Here is a 23,335-nt window from a genome sequence, read left to right as displayed (position 1 = left end):
CTTTTCTTAAGAGAGAGATATTGGAATGAAAAGTATCATCGTTCCCCCATTGAATTGTTTCAAAGTTATGCCGCGTGGACGAGATTTTGACACCCCTGTGACGATGGCCGAGGCCTCCCGCCGAATTTTTATGCCGGTTTTACGGGATCCCTCGCGACACCATGGGATTGGCAAAGTGGCAGACACACGGCAAGTATTTTGGGAGTACTTTGGGGGAAGGAGAGTCTTTCACGTCCCGAGGATTTGTGGGCGTCAGACGTTCTGGTTCAACGGTGTCGTATATTCGCGTGAATTATTTGGACGACATAAATATCGGTGTGCTCGCTTTTCGCTCGCTTCGAGTGAAACGGGTTTTATCCCTCCCTCCCTGTTTTATATATCGCGGTTAGACAAGAGGAGATATCGAGAAATTCGTTTCGCAAGGTGCCTTGTCCTCTCGGATGCCGTGGAAAATTCTATTTTAAAAGTGCGCTCGAGCATAGTCCGCTTACAATGGAATATTTTTCCCGATCAGTCGTGCTTTTCGAAAATAAGGGTTTCGAGTTTCGAGCGTTTCGACGATACTTCTTGTGATTCTAAATCCGACGTTATGCGACGTTGAACAGTTTGAAAAATCGTGGAAAAAGTGGTTCGAATCGCGCTTTTCGAATCCTCGAGCAAAACGAGCAAATTCACGCGTCATAGAAGGTAACTAGACCGTAAACTATACTTGCTACCATATATGTTATTTATAAAGCTTCCTCGCCGCTGTTTAAGAATTTACGCCTCGGATACGCGCGTCAAGATAAAATGGAACACTGCCGTATCTTGATCGAAGAGGAGCGTAACTTTTAATTTCTCGAGATTCTATTTCGCTCTGTAATTATTCTCAATTATATACCCAACGAATTTCTACTTCGAAACTCCTCGCGATATCCAATTCGCACGAGCCGAGTTAATTCGATATCTCGATCGACTCTCCGCTGAATCCGGTAAAAATTCCGAAAACACTTCTCTCCCCTCTTCCCTACGCATAAATCTGAAACGGAAGAATTTCAGATTTTGCAACTTTCTCGAGGTGCGCGCAGCCTTATACGAAGGCGCAGCATTCGAATATGAAAACGAATGGCCGATAGTTACGTAAAAAAAAAAAAAAAAAAGAAAACGTTTCTCTGGAACGAGAGACGCTATCCATCAAACGCCACTTCTTTCCCCTATCGAATATTCGAATAAATGGAAACGTTAGGTCGTCGTTGGAATTCCATCGATATACGTACCGAGCTGCTCTCCTTTTTCTCTCTCACTGGAGAGATTTTCTTTTATGGGAGAGTAGAGGTGTGCAGTTTTAACGAGCGTGGGCCTGGCCGAACGTTCCTGTACACCGCTCACCTCTGCGTATACACTACGCGTCTATCTAACGTCATTATCCTACGCACAGTGGCACGGAATCGTCGGTCGTGAAATCGAATCGAATGCAGTACCGTTAGAAACGATAAATTGGACCGTTCCGTGAAACTTTGTACAATAAATGTACGTATATATGTATATTTTTAAATTCGAAACGAATCGTAAAATCCTTACTTTCGATCCTCGTCAAATATGTACGTAACGAGAGATCTAAATATAACAAATGAGAAAATTATTACGCGAAGAATTTGATATAAATCCAAATTCCTTTCTCCCGTTTAATAAAAGTAGCAACAAGAGGAGTCGAATTCGAGAATAAAGTTACTTCGATCACCATCGACTGACCATTATTTTAATCGTTCATTATTTACTGTATTTCCAAAATCAATGTAACTTTACCCCCGAAATTCGAACTCGCGAAATTCGGTTCCTCCCCTGTTCGAGTTAGACGATCTAGCTAAGGGTCTACCTGATTCGAGGTCGTCGTGGTCAGCTCCGCGAAGGCAGGAGTGAAAACTGCGCGACAATCGTCGGCCACCGGGCGACGCGCCCTCCGTCGAGACGTTGTGCATCTTTACAGCGCTCGTGACAACGTGAACGAGGCCCAAGCTTCTCCTCAAGCCCCCTCCCCCCTCCCCCCGCCAGTCGCCGTCAAGTGGGGCCGAGGCTCGACGGCATGTTTCGGCCAACACGCTCCCCGCGTGGACGAGTACCGGGTTAATTAACGGCTAATTAACGGGTAACTACACACACGCGAGACGCTCGGCCACGGCGCAGGTGCGTGGGCGTGGGTGTAGGTCGTGGCCAACCACCCCCTCTCCTTTCCTCCCGCTCTAGTTCACACCTGGAAAGAAAATCAAAACTCGTCGAGCGACGAATGGCCGATGCGCGGCCGAGGCACGTTCTCCATGTAATGGCGACACGGATGGATTTTCGTTCTCCCGCCTCCTTTATGGATCGTAAAAAAAACTTTTTCTTTTCCAATCCTCTGTTTAAAAACCGTCCCATTTGTTTTGCGTTTCGTCGAGCGCGCTTTGTTTTGGAAAAAGAGGGAGCGAAAAGAGAATGAGATGTGAAACGAAATTGAGCATCGTACGGGTTTTATTTATACGAGTTTAGGTAGTGTAGCTAGTGAAGGGTAAACAGAGTGTTGTGGAACTTTTAATCAGACGTGGATAGTTGTGGGATAAATAGAGAAAGGATTTATTATGGAATATTATTAATTTATATATAAATAGTAAGTATATTAAGATATTCTATGTTGTTTTCTTTTTGAAGGCTCTCGATTAAAATAACCTTCTCCGGACTTTATTTTCTTTGTATCATCAAGTTTCTATAATCACGTCAAGGTCGTGGCGTCTATTTAAAGTAAATGTGAAATGAAACAATTTTACATTAAAAAGAAAAAATAAATAAATAAAAGAGAAGAAGTTTCAGTATTTTTCGAAACCAATATTGAAAGTCAGAAATTTCGAAATTGTATCGCATATACGAATCGAAATAAAAAAAACAAAAAAAATAGAGTAGAATTTCAATATCCCTCGTGAAAATTCACGTTCAACCGATAATACGAAAATAAATCGTACCAATTATATAATCTGTCGGTCGAATTAGACCGAGCTATTAATAAGCGATATCCATTACTACGTTGTTACGTAACGCTTTCATTGTGAACTCGTGTTCTCCATCTCTTTCCAACGTTTTATTATTTATGCGCGTATTTATGAGATTTCGTCGATCCATCAATCGACGTCGAAAAACGCCTCTACGTTTTCATTAAAACATTATTAGCCGCGCCTTTTACACGCACATCCCTCCATTAGATTTTTCCTTCGTAACCGTTGCGTATTACGGAACGTGGCGCGGCTACAAAAGGAAAATCCCGAGAGAAGGAGAAGTAGAAATAAATCTCGGTCGGAGAGACTCGGCTGAGATTCGCTGGATAACGCAGAAATCCAGATTGCACAACCGAGTTGCCGCGATTCGCACGATCGTGATGAATGGAGTGAAGAAAACGAATAAAAGCTTCTCGTTGTCCGATCGAATAATAATAATATTTAGTAGTAATAATGCGCATGCGAGAAAAAACTCGTGAATAGGTTGTGAAAATGAAACTGTCTATGAAAATAAACGTTTTATCGGTGTCTTTTCTTTCTTACGAATATTTCTAATTTTCCTTTTCTTCGACGCATTTCCCATTGTTCGTGAAGCGAAGAGAGCGTCGAGGAGAATACGTGATGTTTCCATTGCTAAATTAGGCAGAAGGACGTCACGTGACACGATGCTTGCCTTTGGTGAATTTTCGCAAGAGGGGAATACGTGACGTCGCATTACTCCTATTATTTCCATTGCTAAATTAGATAGAGGTGCAATTCTTTCGCAAATTTCTACTAGAAGAATAACAATACGTCACACATTATCCCAATTGCCAAAATAGATTACCGAATGACCGAGTTTTTCGCCAAAATCAAGTAGCGTGTCTCTAATCTAGCAATAACGCGACATCACTTGTTCTTCTCTAGCGAAATCGAACCGCGTCATCGTGTCTTCGTCACTCGTCTGTGCCTAACCTAATCTATCGTGACGTCACGTGTTCTCCCGCGAAAATTTATCGAAGCGAGACACTTTTCGGCGGTGGAGGGGGTAGAGCATATCGCGCTGCGTCACGTGACACGAGGCAGCGCTTCGTTTTGACGGAAGTCTAGTCACCTGATCTCTGTCTAATGCGGCGGTGGGGATAACGTGACGTCATGTTTTCTCAACTCGACTCGTCACAAGGAAATCGATCGTGTGTTTTCGTGCAAGCAAAGACACAAATTAACGTAATTTAATCGCTAATTTTCCGCACGATTTCGATATTCAATTGAAAAAAACCGTTTCGTTTCGAAAATTCGAGAAGAGAATAATTTAGGCATCGAGGAGGAGGCGTAATACAGGACGATTAAATAACGTTTAACAACAGGGAACCGCGTTTACGAGAGCGATACCGTTGTGCTCTCGCAATTATTATATTTTGCAAGCGTTAATCGAGCAGGCAGGCGTGTGCGATTTGCTAAACGTGTAATTTATGCCTGGCTCGCCAGAGCGTGTGGGCTCTTCTCTCGTGCACGCAGCTCGTAGGTGTGCGTGGGCGTGGTGCACTTTTTAAATAGGCCGGCTCGTAATTAAGGGCCGAAAGAGAAGAGAGAACGATAAGTTCTTCCAACACTCGAGGTGCTCGGCTCGCTTCCCGTACGTGTTTTTTTTTAGTTTATAGTTTATATCCTTAAAAAAAAAAATAAAGACGAATCGAATTATTTCAAGGATCTTGATTTTGTAACTATGTATGTTGTAACTATGTTTTCTCGTTTCTCTTTAAACTTTTTGATCAAAGATGTGTTCCCGCATGGGTGCAAAATACGTATTTCATGACCACGCTCATTTTTAAGTAGACTAACAGCCATATATATATATATATATATTTTCTTCAACTCGTCATAAAAATTCATGCAATAGAGGGTTAAACATGGTACGGTGTAATATGATACGCGGAAGCGTGTATATAGATTTTACACTCTTTGAATTTAAAGTTTTCTTAATTTCTTCGGTTTTATTCCAATTGTTTCGGATTGAACGATTTCGAGCACAGGGAATTCGTGGATAGCACGGACAGGAGGAGAAATGATATTCCGTCGAACCACCTGTTGCTCGGAAACGTGAATTTCCATGGAAGAACCCGCGCGCAGCGGGAAGGCGCGAGAAACACGAGTCTCGCCACGCGTAAGTATCGGTGGCTCGTTAATTTCTCCACGAGGCAAGCGAAATATTAATCGAACTTATTATCCCCGCCGAGAAGTTTGCAGAGTAGAATCGTTTACTTGGAGCCGAAGCCAAAAATTGAAAGAAGAAGAGGCACGACAATCAATTCCACGAAATATATACAAAATTATATTCATTATCTCGAAAATTCACATATAAAATGAAACGATTTTAATCCAATAATTCCATCTTCTCTGATCCAACTTGATTAATCTCACGCAAATCAATGCAACCAAATCATCAAACCAAAACGCATCGACCAAATCCTTGCACAATCTCAACTCAAATACAAACCTTGGACAACCTTGCTCAGTATCCGTCATCCTTTCATCCCCTATCGGGAGGGTGCATTATACGAAACGAACAACCTCCCCAGCAGTGGCTCGATGCACGCGCCGTTAACCAACCCCTCGTAAATCTCATGTCCCGCGAGGCGATTGTCGTTATATTTGTACTTGGCGAGGTTTTCGCCATTTCCTGAACGATCGAAAACTGGTTCGTTAATCATTTACCAAGGAAACAAGAGCGCGGCTCTCTCGTTAAGGATCTCATTGGTGCAGGGCAATTATATCGAGTTGGAGCAAGATTTACGATTCATCGGATATCGCTTTATCGGATATTAACGACGCGTTCGTGGCTCGAGAATATAGAGAGCAATGCTCGTCACGAAGGGTGGAAGAGACGAACACTTGTAATCTGCATCGATCCTTTTTCTCGATTTTTATTCTTCTTCTTCTTCTATTATTATATAAACTTGGTGTAATTTTTTGAGCGTGAAAAATTTTTCTATTCTTTATACTGTCGATTCATGTTATCGCTGTATATTTTATATCCCTCTTATCTTAAAAACATAACAATTTCGATATATTGTATATTTCTCAAAGTAACAAATGGTTCTTCATCGTCGTTAATTTGATTTCGTAATTCCAGGAAGTTGTAAATATGAAAAATTCGAAACAGGAATCGCGAGAAAGATTCGTTGGAATTGTTAAAAAACGGATCACGAGATTTTTCGCGGGAAACGCGAAAACCGTGGAGCGTGAATAACGCGATATTATCGGTTCGTTTCGTTGTTGGTAAAGCTGTTTGCGCGTGGATCCTCCTATTAATTTTTGTCATTTTTGCCATTTAACCGGCCGCCAATGAATATTAACGATCGTATAAACAACGGGGCGGTGCAATAATCTTAATTTAAATTAATAATTATTCCACCTATTCCCATTATTTTCTTTGTTTGTTCGAATAGGCGGATAATGGTGGTCGGTGAAAGCGTTAATTAAAAACTCGGGGAAACAAGAAGAGATTTAATCCGAGCAAATTGGTAATTAACGTATCTGTTTCGTTTATTTAAACGATAATACGGTAATAGGTCGGGATCCAGATTGGATCCAATATTATTGCGAGATAAATTTATCGCGAAATAAATACGTTTATAGCGCGCATAAACGTTTAAAGAACACGGAGAAATTTCAAGCTTCGAAATTAATTTCACGTGGAAGAGAAACAGAGAGAGAGAGAAGCGAAAAATTCGATCACTGTTTTTTCAATCATCCTCGTTGAAAAATTTCACTCACAAGAATCTTAGATAAGAATAGCACGTTCACTCGAGACAGTATTGTTAAAGGAAAGTTTGGAAAGTTTGCTTTGGATTGCTTGCCACACCCTCTTCGTACGTATTCATCGTAAAAGCAAATAGAAAATCTACAATTTTACAATAAAAAAATACGAATACTTGATTCTTCTTTTTCTTTATTAAGAAAACATACCCTTATTTCTTAAACTCGTTCGGATCATCGATTACGAATCGAATATACCCGTCGAAAAACGAGATAAATATTCAATCCCGAGGGAAGAAAAAATGGTGGTTTTCGAGATATTCACAACAAAATGGAATAGTTTAATTCCAGCTTAACTCCTAACTCATTCGTTGAGAAACGAGAGAGAGAGAGAGCACAGAGTCTGGTTGAATTTCGGGTTCAAAGGCCGGATTTGAGATTCTGGGCGGGGATTAAAGGTCGGCTTGGTCGCGGCTATTCGCGCGGTCGACGTTTCGGAAAAGATATATATTCGGTGCTTAAAATAGAGGAGGATCCCCCGAAGAGACTTGGCTTTTATAAACGTACCCGAGGAATCGTTGGATGATTAAAGGATGAGGGAACGATTTCTTAAGGGTAATCCGGACACGGGTTTACCTGGTCTGCACCATCGAAAGTAAAAGATACTTTTGGAAAAATTTATTTCGAAAAGTAATAATTGTCCAAGTTGAGAGTTCCGTCTCGTTTCAATGGTAATTGTATATTACACGTGAAATTGAAGAAAGGGAATGGATATCGAAATCGTGGTGGGAATGGAAACGGGTGGATACAGGTTAAACTGGAAATCGTCGGGGCAAGTTCCAAGCGAATGCGATATCGTTAAGAGTTCGAAACTGTTCGCTGAATCCATTCGGAATAAATTCGAGCGAGGAGGAGCGTTCTACGCTTGGCCTAACGTTTATTAACAACGTTTATTGGAGGATTAATATTGCTTCTCCCTTCGCGTGGACGTACACGCGGAGGAGAAGATTAAAATCAGCACGATTCAGAAATATTTTTAGGAGATCGAAGAAGGAGGAATCGATCGAGAAGTCGTTTATTATTTTGGAAAATGTATAAATATCATGCGCTTTGCGAATAATCGTTTTCTTCTTTCATTTCTTTTTTTTTTTTTTTAAACCGTATCAGAAAATTTAGATTGAGTTTATCATTTTTCTGGGAAATTGCTACTCGAAGGATTAATTTTCAAGCATTATTTATGAAAATGCACAACAATTCATAAACAGAATAATTATAATACATTCACGCTAATAACGTTTCATCTGTTTGGTTATCCGTTTTAAATATTATAATTTGTCAATGTGTTTATTATACAAGTTTATTATGCATTAATTTAATAGAAACGAAATCGCTAATTACGTAATTTCGTTGCACATAAATTACGAATAACGGGAAAAATAAAATCAACTTATTTAATTCCTTAATAACGAATTTAATTTTTTGCTGTAAATTTTCAAACGAAAAAGAAAAAAAACTCCTTCGAAATATCGCACGAAACGCGAAGGATTTTTCCTCAAAATGCTCGCTCATTTCTTCTCGTTATTTTACGCACCTTGCACAAAACCACCATCTAGTCCAACGTGTACCAGTGCAAGAATCACTGTCGCTTTCGTAATTACGCGAAACACAATGGCGCGCGTGTTTTTCCCCCTTTTTTCTTTTTTTTTTTTCGACACAGAGAAATCAACAACAATCAACGAGCTAACGACGAGAAAAGAGGATTCCTCGGAACTATTAATTATTTCGATTTCCACCCGATTTCGAAGAAAATTCTCTCTCTGAAAATTCTTTCTCCGGCCATATGAATCGCCCTGGCTACGCTTTTAAGGTAATCATTAACTCGAGCCACCAGGCCTCGGCCTCCTCACGCTTCTCCCGTAATCAATTAACAATCTCTTTCGATTTTTCTATTCAAGCAAAATAAAGAAAACTCGTTAAATAAACTCGTTAATCGGAAAAGAACGAGATCGATTAATGAGATACGGAATATACGTGATGCATAGATGTCGTGACCGTGACGAATCTTCCTTTATTCTTAAAAAGAGAAAATTATTATTAATATAATTTCACACTCCTTCTCCATTTTTTCGAAAACACGGGAACATCGATCCGTTATTAATAATTCACGCGTTCGATCACGCTTGTGAATGAAATATACGCGCCAAGTGGTTGCATGCTACGACACAATGGAATGGAAGAAAAGAAAATCTAAAAGCGTTGAAATCGTAACAGCTTCCGTTGGAAAATATCGCGCATACGGAAGGTAAAACCTTTTAAGGTAATCATTAACTCTTGGTAAGTGGAGCGGTCCGCCACGATTTCCCGTTTCCAACGCCGCGACACAACAGGGGCGCGTAATAATTTTTCCCATTTACACCGGCGGTGACGCTTCCGGTGAAACGCGCAAACTTGATTTATCGAGGCAAATCTTACTTATCTTACTTATCTCCCCTCCTTTTACTCGCGTTCGAATTACGATCGACAATTTGAAACGATGGATTTACGAAGCTGGGCCAATCTTCGAAAGAATATTCGCGGTGGAGATCAAGATGGCGTCATCGTATTCTTCTCGTGCTCAACTTTTAAATTTTTAAACCTCGATACCTAATGCGCAATTCCTCTATTTGCAATCGAATTGTAAATAAATTGTATCGGAATATCGTGGTGGAGATGGAGGAGAAAGAGAGAAAGAGAGGAGATTCGTGAATGGAAAATATATTATTATCGTGGATGACAATAATAAGAAGACGAAATAATTAGAGGGATAGAAATTGATCGATATATCGGTCGAAACTTGCGCTTTCGATATTCGATTACAAAGTTTCATTAATTATTGCCCATCATTCTCCTTTCCTTTTCTTTCTTTTTTATCGAAAATAATCTTAGTTCAGAGAACTAATGAACAATTGAACCAGGCATTCGATCCGAATGATGTATATATAGGCATTGAAAACGACATATTAATCAATTCCATTTATTATTGAAAATGAATTTCGGACGAGGCGCGGATGCGTGGATTCCTGCCAGGAATTCGAAGCGAAAATATGCTTCATCTTCGGTATGACACCGGTGCCAGCGCAGGTGTGCGATTGCGTAACGTAATCTGTTATGTAACCGTGAGAGATACAGTGAAACAATCGGTGGAAAGTGCGGGCAGCAACAAAGGACGTGCATACGCTTCGCGATTAAGCGGCTTCGTACGCGAAATCCGTATAATGAAATTAACGCAGTTGGATAATGTTTTCTCGGTGCGTTGCTTTCGCGGGACGTTAAAGCGAAGCTCTTTTGCAAAGGGGAAAATAATTTTCTCATTTCTCTTAAATTTAATCCTATCTTGTTCCTCTCGTTTTGTTCTCCGAGTTTTGTATTTTTCTCGCGTCGCTTTTCACATTTTTTCCAAATTTTTTTTTCCACCTCTCATCGCAGGAATATCTCCTCGTAACAAATATTCTCGAGGAGAAATGATATATTTTCTAACGTATAATCTTTCTCGCTCTATTCGGAATAAAAACAGTGAACTTTTAAATATTTTTCAGGCGAAACGAAACATTGGAATCTCGATATCTAACGTGTAATCTTCTTTCCTCTGTTTGCAATCAAGATGGCGTCTACGAATAAATTTCTCTTCTATCATTCTCCAAATATTTTTACACCTCTCTTCGAATATCGTATTCTTCTCGTAGTGAACTTTTAAATATTTTTTTACACGAAATGAAGCATCTGATATCTAATATCAGATCTAATATCAATCTTCCCTCCATTTCCAATCAAGATGGCGTCTACGAATAAATCTCTCTTCTCTCATTTTCCAAATATCTTCATATCTCTCGATAATATTCCTCTCGTAGCGAACTTTTAAATATTTTTCAGACGAAACAACACATCTGATGTCTAATACGCGATCTTCTTCCATCTCGTTTTATTTGCAATCAAGATGGCTTTTTTTTTTTTTTACTTCTCTCATTTTCATATCTCTTGGTAATATTCTTCTCGTAGTGAGCTTGTAGATATTTTTTTCAGAAATAACAGATCTGACATCCAATCTTCCATATTGTTTATACGGAATGAAAAAACGGCGTGGATCGAATAAATTTCCCAACAAATCGCGCTCGAAGCTCGCTCCTCGCACGAATTATTTACCGTTTACCCGTTCGAGAGCGTGTATGCAAATAAAGCGAGTAAACAGCGATCGAGATCTCGAGGGGTGGACAAACGAGATGGCATAAAATTGCAAGTGTAGACGGAGGAAGGATTCGTGCTCGGACAATCAGGAATGCTAATCGAGTTAATCGGCCCTCGTTCAACTACTAATTAACTCTCGACCAGATGCAACGAGCAGGCTCGAGTACATAAAATCCTTGCCTGAGAGGGGAAGGCTATAGTCTAATTCAATTCGCGTGTAGAGCAAGAGATTGGTAAACACTTTCTTCATCGATTCGCTTTAATCGTTATTATTCGATAGTTGGTACGTGATAGGACGTGTTAATATATTCGTGAAACACGTTTCGAGAGAGGATTCTCGACGAGTTGAAATGTGTGTATATATATATATAGCGCGTAAAAATCGTCGATCGTGGTTTATTTGTAAGTCATAAACGAAACGAAGTTTCCATTAAACGAAGGGGGACTGATAGAATATGATCTTACTCTGTTTTAGCCTTTAATTAACATGGTAATAAATAAATAAATAAATAAATAAATAAATAATCGATGATCGATGTTTTTGTATATCGATTTCTGTTTTCGCTTTTAGAATCGATCATTTTCCAAACATGTATATATTGTATGATTAAGAACTTGAATTTACGTGAGAAACGGAGTGGAATTTCGTTTGGAATGGTAGAATCTTTCAGGACGAAAGTTTGGTCATTTTCGAAGATAATCGCGAGAAATATTAAACATTGACAGATCGGATTATAATGGAAATGAAATCATCGGTGAAACAACCTGTATATGTGTATATATATATATTTTCAAATAATTCATTTTTAATCAAGTTCAACAATCCCAAGCCGCAAAATTATCATCTCCTCGCGGTTATTCGTGCGCCACTGTTTACCATCGATCAATAATTCGCGCATTTCACTTTATCGCCTATGATAATTTCAACGATGCAAATTAAAATCGTCGTTAATTCGAACCTTATCCACTTCCATAAATAATAAGGTTAATAAACATTTATACGTCCATTCGTTTGTACGACTAAAACGCAGGTGTACAATCCGATCTTCAAAAAAAAAGAAGAAAAAAGAACGATAAAAATAAAGATAAGAGGGAAAAAATGTAAACGATCAAAAATGATAGGGATACACCTTCCTCGTCTTTTCGTATTATACATATTTTAATCCTTATGTCAATATACCTGGATATCTTTAACGTATTTCGAAAGGTTTTCAAAATCCTGGATCATTTATCATACCTATTTATCATACCTATTATCGATTTATATCTTAAGCTTCTCCAATTTTACTAATTATTTAAGAAAGATCGAATTTAATTTAATAACCTCGATAAAAACATGAGATATACGTGCCATTCCTATTATAATTAAAATTGTATTAAATTTTCGATTTCAGTAATTTTTTTAATAATAATCCTTACCGACAAAAGAACCATAAAATAACGATAAAAAATAAATATAAGAGAAAAGTAAACGACCAAAAATGATATACCTGTCTCCATAATACGTACATAAATTATACTTTAACCCCTATATCAATATCCATAACTAAGTATCTCTCCTTTCAAAAGATTTTCAAAATTCTGGTCATTTTAACTTTTTGGAAAATTGGAAAAATCGAATTTAATTTAATAACTTCGATAAACACATTAGATATACGTGCCACTCCTATAATAATTAAAATTCTATTGTATTAAACTAATAACGACCACAAATGATATACCTTCTTTTTCCATATTATATTTCCATACTTTCCCTTCGAAAGATTATCAAAATCCTGGACCACTCTCTATTTATCATATATCTATTATCGATTTGTGTATCCGAAATTTCTCCAATTTCACTAATTATCTAATAAAGTTCGAAGATCGAATCGAATTTAATTCTTCGATTGAAACACTTTGACCGCTTCTATAATAATTAAAATTCTATTGTATTAAACTTTCGATTTCACAGTAATTTTTTAATAATAATCCCTACCGACAAAAGGACGATAAAAATAAAGATACAAGAAAAGTAAACGACCTATTATCGAATTGTACATCTCAAGTTCTCCAATTATTTAATGTAATAAAGTTGGAAAAATCGAATTTAATTCTTCGATTGAAACACTTTGACCACTTCTATAATAATTAAAATTCCATTTAAACTTTCGATTTCACAGTAATTTTTTAATAATAATCCCCTTTTTAATAATAATCGACAAAAGGACGATAAAAATACAAGAAACGACCTATTATCGACTTGCATATCTCAAGCTTTTCCAATTTCACTAATTGTCTGACGTAATAAAATTCGAAAAATCGAATCGAATTTAATTCTTCGATTGAAACATCAGACACGCGTACCTCGACCACTTTTATAACAACTAAAATCCTACTAAACATCCTATATCAATAATTTTCTAATAATAACAATCCCTGATTACCATTATAAGGGTTAAGACACGTCCTCTCCGTCGAGGAATTAAACCCAATTCGATTGTCCATGGATCTCGAGAGGCGTGGATCAAAGAGACTCTCGCCTATGAAAAGTTCAACGACCCGTCCCAGATATTGTTGTAAAATCTCCGCGTTACGCGCTTGATCACGTAGTACCGCGGCCTGCGCCCGTACGATCGGCCAAAGAGGAAGAAGAGGGATCGTTTGCGGTGCCTTCTCTCTCCTTTTTTCTCTTTTTCTTTTTTTCTTATCGCGCTTTTCATTCAGTAGGCTAGAAGGCTAAATTAAATCGACCCCCTTGAGCGCTTGAAACTTGAAAGCTTGTTTACGAAAATATTTCACGCCACGACGTGTACGAGATATAGAAACGTGTCAGAGGTTGGACTAAATTAGACAAGGTTCGAGCAAGTGGAAGCAAGTAAGCGTACGGGTGAGAGGAGTGGAGACGCGTTGAAAGATTCTCTTCTTCTTTTTTTTTATTATTTTTCTTATATTTGAAGTTTTCTTTCAAACGATTCTCAAGATGGATTATTATACTTTATAAAAGTTATTTTTCACAGTGTGACGCGTTTGGGTTTGGAAACGCGTGAAAATCATTAGACAGATCCAAGACGATTATTCGATGATTTTCGAACGAACGTTTCGAGAATCAACGGAAAAACATTTAATTTTTTAGAAAAAGGATTTCAACGCGAGTTGTAACATTTTGGTGGGACGTTGAAAGATAAATAATTTTATCGTTTCCATTTATTTTTTCTCTTCATCCCCCGGTTGTGACTTTAATATATTTTAATCACATTTTAATCGCACGCGCCTCCTTTTATCCTTTTATCTTCTCGGTCTAAGAAGAATTTAACGGGGCATGAATAATATGGAGGAAAAGGAAGAAAGAAAAGAAACTGGTACCAGAATTAAAGGTACGAGGCTAGCTGGAGCGCGAGAGCAAAGCTCAGAAGATTTATGCAGTCCAGACTTTTGAGAAATATCGAACACGCACACGGTTTGAAATATAGGTCAGATTAATCACAACTTTCAAACGTGGCGTTTTATTCCAAGTGTGAAGAAATAAGAATTAAAAAAAGAAAAGAAGAAAAAAAAGAGAGAGCGCGAACACGCGAGCTAATCTGAATTATTTCATCGTGTTACAATAAACGGGAGGAATGACGTCAGCTGGCCAATGTAATTCGTTAAATCGTCCTGAAAAGTTTCTCAACCGATTTCCCCAATTTCTCTCTTCTTTTCCCTTCAATTTTCTTACATCGAGGCGAAAAATTTATGATCCTCGATCAATCAAGAATCGATTCAAGAAAGAAAAAAGAATAATCAAAATTAATTCCCAACTCTCCGTTCATAACGAAAAATTCATCTGGAAAGTTTTAAAATTTCTTCTCTGCATAATCATTTTTTCACCTGCCTTTATCACGAATCCCGTGAAAATGTAAACGAGATTTTTAATCAAGAAAGAACGCCACATTTTTACAACTTTTCCGATGGATTCACTTTTCCAAACTAATTAAACACACTTTAGAAGAAACGGCTTTTCCTTACTTGATCGAAACTTGATTCCGAATTGCGGCGAATAAATTCAAAGGGGGCGTGTTTTCATCTTTCCACAAAGGAAACAACAACACCTTTGTAAATCTTTGGAAAGGATGCTTCTGAAAATTGAGGAGCTATCCCATCGATCAGCTCAGAAATCTTCTTTCCACACGTTTTCGTCCATTCGAGGGGATTTTACGCGCTATCAGCTCGAGAAAAATGCGAGGGGAACGAAGGAAGGAGGGAGGAAGCTTCGAGATCGAGACAGGAAGCGATCAAATTGGGTCAATTGCTCGAGACGGGGCGGATTCCTCGAGAGAGAAAGAGGAGAGAGAGAGAGAGGAGAAGGGAATTTCGAGGAAAATCGAGGGACAAAAAGAGAAAAAAGACGGAGACATCGACGCGATATACCGTATTTCACGAATGAAATTAGTTTTCACGAGGGATCCTGTGTTACACGCGAGCAAAGTTTATCGAGCGTGTATATACGCGCTTATGGAGTTTCCAGAATGCGATGCCTGGCACGATTAAATTTCCATCGAAAGTTTGGCAACACTTTGATCATTGGATCACTTTTGTCGCGTTATCTAATCTGTAACGCAATTTTCGTTGGTCGACGAGAATATTCGGGCTAATTAGTTTCCCTCCGCTTGGACGCAGAAATTACTAACTTCCGCCATTTTGAAAAAGGCGCATTTGAAATCAAGCGTTCGAACAATGTTTCACATTTTTTTCCACCTCCCCGTTAATATTTCACTTCTCGATGATTTTTTATAATAAAACATTTAGGCTAGAAGATTAAGATTAAATTTCTTTCCTTCTTTTTCGCAATGAAGATCGATTATAAAAATTCACTTGACTAAATATTTTCGCAACGAGTTACACTTAATATGAACGTATCGAAGAAAAAATAAGAAAGATTTCGAATCGAATTTAATCACAATTGAATTATTCGACTCGATTGTAAATTTCTGAGGTGAAATTAGCATACAACGCGTTTCGTCGACCACGTAGTTGGGACAAGAGAAATTTTCGGATAATATTGGGACGAAAAATCTGTTCAGGCCGACGAGTGCAGGTATCTATTTCACCGACACGAGCGGAAGGATACCCTTTTGTTAAGCGTTATCCATACCGGATGTTGCGTCGCGCAACCTGGCTGAAAGCCGCTTCCTGCGTCCCCCCGATACTCCCTCCTCCTCTTTCCTTTTTTCTTTTTTCCTTCTTTCTCCCATCTTCCTTTTCACCGCGTTCTACGTCGAATATCTGATGCGACACGCGAGAAAATATTCCCTCCCAACGCAATTGACTCGCATTTCTCAGGAAATGGGGCAAGGGGGAGGGGGAGAGAGAGAGAGAGAGAGGAAAATTCCACTTTCCCCGGGATTCCAACGGAATTTTTATCCAGTTCACCGGTGATGAATCCAAGAGTTTCGTTACCGTGCTTATTCGTTGTTCGTTTCCGGTCGATGATTGACGACGATGATGAAAAAAGTTACGCACATAGCGTTCGATGGAGCACCATTTGTTTCGTTTTCAGTGGAAAAATGAATTTGAACGAAATATCCATTGCGAGTTAGTTGGAAAATTCCGATCCCTTGCCTCGAACGTTCTAATTCATCTTCTCGGGCAACATTTTTCTGCTTTAATATCAAAAATTTAATAAAATCTAGAAAATCTACGTAACGTAGAAAGTGGAAAAAGCTCGTTTATTTCTAGTATCTCCATTTTTACAAAAATTTTTACAAAAATCAATCGTTCTTTCTCTCTCTCTCTCGTGTAATGTAAGAAAATTTGATAAAATCGCAGGGATAATTAGCCTTCTGTCGTTCAACAGAGAATATTTCTTGCCGAAACCTCGATGAAAATGTTCACAACAAGGATATAATAAATATTCTCTACAAAATTACGAAATTAACCCTTTTAGGGAGGGTTTTGCAACTCTGGTTTTCCCAAACTCGGGAAGCAAAACAACTCAAAAGAAGGAATACTCGTAAAGTTGGTTACAATACAAGCAACGTGGATAACACGAGAAATAATTCCACTTTCCACCATGTCGAACTGCGAGCTGTAAAAACGCGTTAAAATAACAGGAATCGCGTAACCGTTGGGAGGGGTGGAGAAATTTTGAAATTCGTTTAAAATGAAAAAAAGAGTTTAAGAGCGGCCTTTTATCGCTTCACTCGCATTCTGGCCTCGCATCGCGTAAATTCCATCAGCCTCTTCCGCAAAGCAAATTTTTACCCGCTTTAAGCCAGTTCCATCGAGGCAACCTCGTTGACCAGCTACAAAAAAAAAAATCCTGAATAACTCAACTTTGAAACTGAATTCCGTGTATTTTAAAAGTAACGACAATTAAAAGGGAAAATTCATTTCCAATTTCCCTCTCTCCTTCCTCCGTTTCGCCTCGACCCCGAACCGAATTCGAAGGGATCAATTCGATAACATTTCGCCAAACACGACTCCTCTTCCTCCAACTTTCCATATTTTCCAAGGAACGTCCAACTTTTTCCCCACTTCTTTCCAAGTTTCCAGAGAACCACCACCTATCGATAACATTTCGATAACAATTTCAACTTCGTTCCAAAGAGAAGAAGCGAGTAACAAAACAAATCGTAATAACACCCACCATCGAAAACTATCAAACTACCCAACTTCCGACTTCCAAACCATCCACCACACCCTTAACTCCCTTAACGACCCCTCCTTCCTCTCCCCTTCCTCCCCCTTCAGTTACCACGCGCGATGAATCGAGAATTTATCGGACGAAGAGAGAGAAATTTCGGGGACGATAATTCGGGCGAAAGTTAAATCTTGGTGGAGGGGATCGAATGGCAAATTAGAAGGCCCCCTAAGCTGCTTAAATCGAAAGCTTTCGCGAAACACGAAGGGAGGGAGAGAAAAAGAGAGAGAGGTTTGTCGTCTTTTCCTCGAATTTTCGCACGGCGAGTCCGTCCGCGGATGCAAATCCGTCCAATGTATTCCAGTGTATATTTTAATATCCGCTCGACTCTCGAGGGGGGGCTCGAGTTAACTCGAGTTTCGACTTTTTTTTTCTTTTCGAAGCTTTTAACGGGTTTTAACGCGCTCACGGCTGGATGCTACGGATGGACGGGGCTGTTGGCGGATTTAATATTCGGATGGAAGGTGATTGTCCAAGTATCACGGTTTTACCCCTTTCCGCTCGAGAAGCAATTATTATTACACACGGCAAATTGGTTTTGTGTGTGGAGAATATGGGGCAGGATTCATTGGATGGATTAAGGAGAGATTAAGAGAAAATTAACTTTATTTTTATGGAGGTTCGTGAAAAGTTAAGTTTCTACGTAATTCATCATCATTCGATACTATCGCCATTACAAATTTTCTTGTTTGGTGGAAAGAAAACGTACTCGATCACGATCTCTGATCGAAGAAGAAAAAAAAAATAGAGAACGGATCACTCGCCCCTCGCAATTTCCAATAATTGCCAACGCGATTAATCACGGAGGGTGGAGGGAAGAGTGAAAAATGGCGGATGATTGACGCGCTAATAACTCGACCGTTGTTTATAATTGTTGTGCACGATTTCGAGCTGGAGCTCGAAGGGATACTACGCGGCGAGATTCTAGAGAGGAAAATGGCCGGAGGGTGCAATTCGCCGTGCTTGGGATCGTGATACGCGGTAACCGGCCACGGCATTGTGATCCAGACGACTAACGACTCGCCGAGTAATTGGTCGGACGGTCGAAACGACCACGATAATGCGAGAACGAGTTTAATGGGGTAAGTGGATCACGGGCGCGTGATAGACCCATTAACAATTAACCGAGTATATCCCCCATGCCATACCGTGTTCCACTAGGATACTAGACACGAAAATTTCGGTGACGAGCTATCCGGAAGAGGTATCCTCGTTAACTTGATTTTTGTAATAAGATTGTGTATTGTTTCTTCTTCGTTTTTATAAAGTATACAAACTGTAAAAGATACTTTTTCTATCTTCGAGTGTAATATGTCTCCGAGTTGAAAGTTATTAAATTGATTTTTATAAAGTGTAGAATGCTTCTTAGTGTTTTAGGTTGATTTTTACAAAGTATGCGAACTTTTCCTATCCTCGAGTGTAATCTTGTCTCTGAATGCTTTAAGTTGATTTTCGTAAAGTAAAGCGTTAAAGTATACAAACTCTAAAATGTATTTTTCGTATCTTCGAGTTGTCACTGAATGCTTGATTTTTGTAAAGTTAAAGTATACAAACTCTAAAGTGTACTTTTCCTATCTTCGAGTGTAATGTTGTCTCTGAATGCTTTAAGTTGATTTTTGTAAAGTTAAAGTATACAAACTCTAAAGTATATTTTTCGTATCTTCGAGTTGTCTCTGAATGCTTTAAGTTGATTTTTGTAAAGTTAAAGTATACAAACTCTAAAGTGTACTTTTCCTATCTTCGAGTGTAATGTTGTCTCTGAATGCTTTAAGTTGATTTTCGTAAAGTAAAGCGTTAAAGTATACAAACTCTAAAGTGTATTTTTCGTATCTTCGAGTTGTCACTGAATGCTTTAACTTGATTTTTGTAAAGTTAAAATATACAAACTCTAAAATGTACTTTTCCTATCTTCGAGTGTAACGTTGTCTCTGAGTTGTAACTTTCAAGTTGATTTTTACAAAATATACAAACTGTAAAATACTTTTTCTATCTTCGAGTGTAATATATCTCTGAGTTGTAAGTTTGAATAAGTTTTAAGCTGATTTCTATAAACTCTAAAGTGTATTCTATTTCTATTTTTCGTATCTTCGAGTGTAATGTTGTTTCTGAATGCTTTAAGTTGACTTTTGTAAAATAAAGGGTTATACAAATTCTAAAATGTACTTTTTCTTTGAGTATAATGTTGTAAGTTGATTTCTATAAACTATAAAGTGTTTCTTAGTGTTTCAAATTGTTTATCCGGACGCAACATTATCTCTTAATGTTTCGCGTTAATTTCTACGAATATATACTTTGTTTATCTCTCTTCGAGTGTTTTAAATGGATTTTTACGTAAAATAACGGGGGAGTTTCAAGTGTTCGAGTTGAGGATGAATTTTTAAGAGCAACATTTCGCTTGGAACGATCGATAAATAGAAATTCTAGCCGAAAGCGCACTCCACTCCTTCAAAATGATCGATTACCGCGCGAAAAGTGAAGGGAAGAAAGTGGCATCTCGTGAGTTTTCGAAATGGACCGGCCAGATGAGACTCGTAATAATTAATATCCCCGAGGGAACTTTGATCGAGCTTTCTTTCATTTAACTCTGCGCGCTTGGATGCGCGAAGGAAGAAAGTTGGATGACGGTTCTCTCCATAAAGCGGGCTACTTGCGCGTAGAAATTTTCAACGAGGAAAATGCCGTGTTTCGAACGCTCGCCTCACGATTATCGAAATTTCACGATTAATTTTGCCCAACTAAAACGAGGCTACTTTCCAACTCGATTACCACATATCACCGAGTCTTAATTAATAATTTGGGCGCCGACTCTCCTCCTTTCCCTCTTTGATTAAAAATTCTATACGCGAAAAGAAAAAGCTGTTTCCATAAAATTTTCAATTACCAACACCTTACAACTGCGTTAACTTTTCCAATTTAATGAATCAATCAACTTGGGGATTAATTGTTTCTACAATATTAATTTCGAATTTAAATTAATCAGAGATTTCGCCTCGATGTATATTCCAACTTGTACCGAAACGCATACAGTAATGTATATATATATATATAATAATTAGTAGTCTTTACATTATCAACGAGCATGAAGCTATTTGCTAATTATCACGCAATGTGTATTAACAGAATCAACAAGAGGGAACGAGAAACTTTAAGTTTAAGTTTAACAAGGAATATATATATATATAATCAAAGCTGTGTTTAAATTAATCTCAATAATTAAACTCCAAGCCTTTGAAGTTAATTAAATCGCATCGCGAACTGTCTATTACCAGCTGCAACCAAGTTAATCCAAATAACGTGTTACTGGGTTTTAGTTTTCAACGCGAAAGCACAATATACGGTAAAATCCACAAACTGTATTAATTCGCCAAGCACAAAGGTTAAATCGCGTATTCGATAATCCTTGCCACATTAATCCTTTCCCCTTTACTTCCCGTACAATAGAAATTCTTCTAATGAAAAATCATCCAGATCAGATTAAGATCCATCTGTTCAATTATTTCCCCCCCATTACTCCAAAACGAAACAAAAAAAAAAGGATCAGGAAAGACTAGATCAACGATCCCTTATTTATCAACGTCTGCGGAACAAGAGCGCCCCGGGTGAATCTGTGTCGCCATGTTCGGAGAACGGCTCGGCAATTATTAAAATATGCAAAATTTACCTCGTGTTGCTCTCCGTTTCCGGCTCGAGGATCGGCCGTTTCAACGCCCGCTACTTTTCGCCCCGCCGGGACGACGTCCGCAACAAGGCCGATGAATGGAGCATGAATGCTGCGGGGAAGGATTCGTTTTCGCGTCGATGGTCAATTTTAATTGGTTAATTTTAATCGATTCGGGGTGCATACGGTGACAAAAGGGTTCGCATAAGGGCTCCTCCTCCGGGAGATCCCGTTTCCAAGGATCCGCTTCAGGACACGTTAATAACCAGCACCGATATTTCGGTAATGCGATAATCGCTGGGGATGGCGGGAATAATCCCATCAACCGCATCATTCGTTTCCATCGTTATATTCGTGACGAGGTCCTCGCTTATCTAATTTCTCGTCAACTGACTAAGTTCGAATGTTTGTCGAGTAAACGATAATTGGCAAAATTTCTCTAATTCGTTCCAGTGTCGAAAAGAAAAATAGAAGAGTTACAGTGAATCTTACAGTGGACTACAACTTTTGCCCAAATTGTCCTGATCTTCAGCTTAAACTTCAGCTTCGCATAGAATCTTTAAAGGATAAATCTCGAATTCTAATTCTATTAATGCTAAATAATTCTAAATAATTATTTTAATAAGCCATTTTTTAAGGTGAAGAACTTTTGCTGTCACCGGAATTGCGTTAAGGAGATTAACTACGATCGATCGCTTGGAGGGATACTCGACATCGAGAGGACCGGTGAAAGCGAGACGTTTAATGGCGAATAAACGAAAAATGAACCAAATGAACCAAGTTCGAACCACCTTTCTTCGATCGACTCGAGACGATTTTTATACACTTTCCAATAAAGAAATAGAGTTAAGAAATTGGTCATCAAGCTTCTAAATATTCGTAAGTAAAGTGTAATTTCTAAAATTCTTCTTCTCGAGCTCTATATCAATTCAACGTTCGATCTAACACCTTCCTATCCTCTCCTTCCAACATCTTTTCCAACAACCAAACGAATCAACAAATCGAGATAGCGTATTTATGAACGTATCTCGGAGGACAGAAGCGAATTATTCGCGAATCCTTGGATTGCTCGGATAGATTGGAAGAACATGAAGATTTTTCGAAAACGCAGCACCTGTCCCTCGATACCTGTCTCTTGTCCCAATTGCGCCAACACCTGCTCTCGTCGGCCGAGCAGCCTGGTTGGGAAAGGTGGGCACGCAGGCCAGGGGGGGCGTCGTTACCGAAACGGAACGAGAAGGAAGGGAGCACCAGGTGCAGAGTACGAGCCTTTACTTATCGGACACTCGGTGGGTGTCCGCGCTCTCGGGGACGGAACCGTTGGACAGAGAGGAGAGGGAGTTATTTCGGTGCACGATGCGACGAGACGGGCGAAAATGAAAGCCGATGCGGGGGCGGCTGCCGTGATTCAGGGCCCGAACAGTGTTCAACGAACCGGCGCAATTCTCTCCATCTCGCCTCCGAAGAGGGAGGGGTATCTTTTCGCCTTTGATGTGCGAGGAGTAAACGAGGTTGGACCGACTCTCGACCCCTTGCCGCGAGAATTGATGTTTGTGCTTTTGCGGGCGAAACTCGAGAGGAGAGATCGATTGCGAAGAGATGGAGAAAAATCACGATTTGTAAATTTTAAGTTCGATTGTTTCTTCAAGAGGATCGAATTTCACGACTTTACTTTCAAATGTATCGATAAATTCGAAGGAACGAACATCGAAAGGTGTGAAGAATTGCACAAGCGACATTTGTCGAGAAATTTGAAATGCAAATTTCAGAGGTTTTCATCCGAGAGTAAAAATGTTGAAGTTGAATACATTACACGGGGAGCGAAACGGGAAAAAAAGGGGGAAAAAGGAAAGGAAAGAAGGAGCAGTTTGCGTTCGCAGCGAAGGAAGGAAGGGAATGGGGGGAAAAAATTGAATTTCGCCGTTGCACCGTGCACGTGCACAGGTAACATCAGCCGGCGATGTTTGGCACAAATGGAAAACTTTTGCGGATCTATCTTGGCTATCGTGCCCTGTAATCAAATTCTCCGGCCGCTTAATCACGCACGTTCGATGA

The 23,335-nt window shown here is 39.0% G+C and overlaps 1 protein-coding gene across 19 annotated transcripts in view; it reads right to left on the bottom strand.

Annotated features, from left to right (window-relative positions):
• LOC107998119 (ras GTPase-activating protein raskol) overlaps positions 1–23,335 on the bottom strand; it is a 302,632-nt gene that overhangs the window by 101,002 nt on the left and 178,295 nt on the right. For 2 of the 19 annotated variants that reach the window (XM_062072922.1, XM_062072924.1), the window contains exons 2-3: positions 21,284–21,392; positions 1,856–2,230 (exon numbers count right to left, since the gene is read on the bottom strand). The exons of the other annotated variants lie outside the window; for them this stretch is intronic. In XM_062072922.1, coding sequence (XP_061928906.1) covers positions 1,856–1,958 — 103 coding nt within the window. In that variant the 5' untranslated portion in view covers positions 1,959–2,230; positions 21,284–21,392. The remainder of the gene's footprint in view (positions 1–1,855; positions 2,231–21,283; positions 21,393–23,335) is intronic. 19 annotated transcript variants of the gene reach the window in all.

The sequence above is a fragment of the Apis cerana genome, linkage group LG3, assembly GCF_029169275.1.
Source record: "Apis cerana isolate GH-2021 linkage group LG3, AcerK_1.0, whole genome shotgun sequence".
Classification (NCBI taxonomy): Eukaryota; Metazoa; Arthropoda; class Insecta; order Hymenoptera; family Apidae; genus Apis; species Apis cerana.
The sequence above is the reverse complement of the archived record's forward strand: the minus strand, read 5'-3'. Positions and strand labels throughout refer to the sequence as shown.